General features: G+C 43.7%; 1 protein-coding gene across 1 annotated transcript; it reads left to right on the top strand.

The window, feature by feature from the left end:
- Positions 1-157: 157 nt before the first annotated feature.
- Positions 158-1,074, top strand: LOC139748486 (uncharacterized; the record flags this gene model as incomplete). Its single annotated transcript, XM_071661560.1, has 2 exons — positions 158-199; positions 1,009-1,074. Coding segments are annotated over 2 exons (108 nt in total), but the record flags the coding sequence as incomplete, so codon positions are not given.
- Between the last annotated feature and the right edge of the window lie 3,974 nt (positions 1,075-5,048).

The following is a 5,048-nucleotide window of genomic DNA, read 5'->3' as shown; positions in this document are numbered from 1 at the left end:
ACACACAAAAAAAAACAGCACACAAACACACACACACACCCCACACACCACAAAACACAACACACACCCCACACCACACACACAAACACACCCCCAAACACACGCACACAACACACCACACACACACACACACAAACCACACACACACACAAACACACAAACACACACCAAAAAACACACCCCACACACAAAAACCCCACACACACATACACACACACAAACCAACAACCCACAAACAAGACACACACACAACACACACACCCACACACCAAAACAAAAACACACACACTTAACAAAACAAACACACAACGAAAACACACACAAACCCCAGAAACGCACACCCCAAACCCCAAAACACACCACCCCAACACATAATAAAAACCCAAAAAAGGCCCATACCCCAAAACCATAACACAAACACAAAAAAAACACAGAGCAACACACACACAAAACCACACACAAACACCCCACAAAAACACAAAAACACATACCCCAACAACAAAAACACCCCAACCCAAAAACCCGCAAACAACAAAACACAACACAAAAACACACACACACAAAAAGGAAAAACACACCACACACAACACAAAACACAAACACATTCACACACACCACACACACCACACACACACATAAACCCCAAACACACAAACAACACACACCACACACCAAAACACAACAGAACACCCCAAAAAAACCCAAAAACACACACACCAACACAGAACACACACACAAAACAAACCAACACACACACACACACAACAAAAACACCCCACACACAAAACACACACACACACACACACACAACTCACAAAACAACAACAACAGACAGACAACCCACACACACACACAAAACACACACACACAAAAACACACACAGCACACAACCAAAAAAACACACACACACACACAAACACACACCCCACAACACCAAACACACACCCAAAACACACACACACACAGAAAAACACACCACACACACAAAAAAACCCCCAACAACAAAAGACAACAGAACCCCAAACCCCACACACACACACACACCACAACACACAAAACACACAAAACACACACACAACACACACCCCCACACACATCACACAAACAACACACTTTAACACAAACAAACACACACACACAAAAAACACACACAAAAAAACACAAACAAACAACACAACACACACACACACACACGGAAAAGAAAAACACCACACCACAAACAAACACCACACAAAACAACACACACACACAAAAACCACAACACACACACACACAACACACAACACACACACACCACACACAAACACACACACCACACAAAAAACCCAACAACACACACATAACCCACAAACACACAGAATACACCAAACACAGGGAACCCCAAACAAAAAAAAACAAAACAAAAAACAACACACAAAACCACACCCCCACAGAACACACCACACACACGAAACCCCAAACCAACACCACCCCAACAAAACACGCACACACACAAAACACACACACCACACACACACCCCCCACACACACACCCCAAACAAACAACCAAACAAAAACCCCAAAACAATACAAACACAAAACTCAACCCCAAAAACAACACACAAAACACAATACCCAAAACATAAAAAACACAAACACACACACAACCAACACAAAACACACCAAAAACACCCCAAAACCACATACACACAAGCCCAAAAAAACACAAAACCATAAAACAAACACAACACACACAACACACACACACACAAAACACAAACCCCCCACAAACAACAACCACACACACAAAACACCCTCGAAAAACACACCAAAAAATTACACCAAACAGACACAAGACACAACACCCACTTCACAAAACACACCACAAATCACAAAACCACACAAACACAACACCACACACACACACACAAAAAACAAAACACAAAAAACACACAGACACAACACACAAAAAATACCAAACAAAACAAACCCCACCAAACACAACACACAGACACACAACAACACACACACAAACAAAACACACACACACACAAAACAACCCCAAAAACACACACACAACACCACACACCCACACAACACACACACAACACACCACACACACACACACACAACAGACACACATACACACACTCATAAAACAAAAACACACACACACACACACACACTCACACAAGACACACAAACACACACACAAACACGCCCGAATATACACTCAGAAAAGTATATATACACGCATATACACGCACTCGAAGACACACACCGTTTCCACTTCACAAACACACACACACACCACCCACACACACACACACACACACACACACACACCACACACACAAAGGAACACACATACACTCACACACACATACACACAAGCACTTCACAGACCACAGAAAAAACTCACACTACACACAACACAACAAACAAACACACACACACACACACACACACACACACACACACACACACACACACACCACACACAGACACACATTACATCACTTCATAAAAACACACACACACACACACACACACACACACACACACACACACACACACACACACACACACGTGGGACAACAAACACGCACGAAAGCACACTCAGAATGTATATATACACGCTTATACACGGCACACGAAGACACACACGTCCACTTCCACAAACACACCACACACACACAACACACACACACCACTCACACATCACACAACACACCCACACACACACACACCCAGGCACGCGAATCATATGTATACTTATATATATACATATTTATACATATATACACGCATTAATACACGCACACGAGACACACACGTCACTTCACAAACACACACACACAACACACCCAACAAACACACACACACACACACACACACACACACACACAAGGAAACACCACATACAACAAACCACATACCACAAGCCATCACGACACAGAAAAACTCAACATAACACACACACAAACAAACAACACCACCACACAAAACAAACACACACACACACACACACACACACACACACACACACAGACACACATACAACACTCATAAAACACACACACACACACACACACACACACACCACACACACACACCCACACACACACACCACACACAAACACGCTACGACACACACTCAGAAAAAGTATTTCACGCTTATTACACGCACACGAAGGACACACACGTCCACTTCCACAAACACACACCAACCACACACACACAACACACACACACACAAACACACACACACACACACACACACAAAGACACCACAACAGAACAAACACACACACCATGCACAACACACACAAATAAACTCACATACACCCACGCACCCAAGATTACAACCACACATTCACAAAAAAACACCCACACACACACACACACAGAGGACACACGAACACACACTCAGATAAGTTATATATACAGCATATACCGCAAACGAAGACAAACACGTCACATCCACAAACACAAAAACAACAAACACACACCCACACACAAACACCACACACACACACACACACACACCACACCAACACACACACAACACACACAAAACGCACACACACACACACAGAACCATACAAGAAAGGCGCACGCATAACATATGTGTGACATATTACGCTCACCAATCACGCACCACACACACACACTCACACCAACACACATCACAAACACACACCACACACACACAACACACACACCACACACACACACACACACACACGAAAAGAAAAACCACGAACAAAAACACACACACACACACGAACAGAAAAACACGAACAATAACCACACACACACACACACACAACACAACACACACAACAACACACACAACACACCACACAACACACACACATGTCACACACACAAGGACCCACCACCATTTATGCACACACTCGCACAATACACGTACACACAAGCACACACACAAACACAAAAGACACATTCACATATTATACGCACAAAAACTTAAAAACCCACGCACACGCACCACACTTTATGCATATTAACACACACACACACAAACACACACCCACTCAGAACACCTTGTACACAGACAGACATACACATACACAAACATACACTACTCACACACAATCAAACACAACATATACAGCAAACGCATTAAATACACGCACAGACACATATATTAAGACACTCACATACATACACGCAGAAACAAAAATACACAACAAACAAACGCACACACCCACACACACAAAAATACAGACTCAACACTACACACACACACACCCACACACACACACAACCACACACACACACACCACACGTGCACGCACACCTACACACTCACAAACACACGCGACCGCAAAAAACACACAACACACACACACCAACAGGCACACACACACACACACACCACACCACACACACACACTACACACCACACACACCACACACACACCCACACACATCAGACACAACACACACTCACACACACACACACTCACACACAACGCGCACACATACAGCACACACACACACACCACACGATTATAGTATGAAACACCCACAACACACACACACACACACACTCAACACACACACACACACACATCACTACACACACCCACACATTATATACTACCAGAAACACACACAAGACACACACACCACACACACACACACACACACAACACACACAACACACACACACACACACACATCACACACACACACACAAACAAACAAACAACAAATACAAACAGGACACAGGACACACCCACCACACACACACACACAAACACACACACACAACACACACACACACAAATTACATTACACACACACACACACACACACACACACACACACACACACACACACACAACAACAAAATCACACGGCAGTACACACACAGTACACATACACAAACCATACACACTCCTCAACACACACAACATAACATACACACACACACACACACACACACACGTATATGCACTCACAACATACACACACACTCACACACACACACACACCACACACACACACACACACACACACACACACACACAACAACA

The sequence above is a fragment of the Panulirus ornatus genome, unplaced genomic scaffold (genome assembly GCF_036320965.1).
Source record: "Panulirus ornatus isolate Po-2019 unplaced genomic scaffold, ASM3632096v1 CTG_486_pilon, whole genome shotgun sequence".
In the NCBI taxonomy this organism is placed as follows: domain Eukaryota; kingdom Metazoa; phylum Arthropoda; class Malacostraca; order Decapoda; family Palinuridae; genus Panulirus; species Panulirus ornatus.
This window is presented reverse-complemented; position numbering and strand designations above follow the sequence as displayed.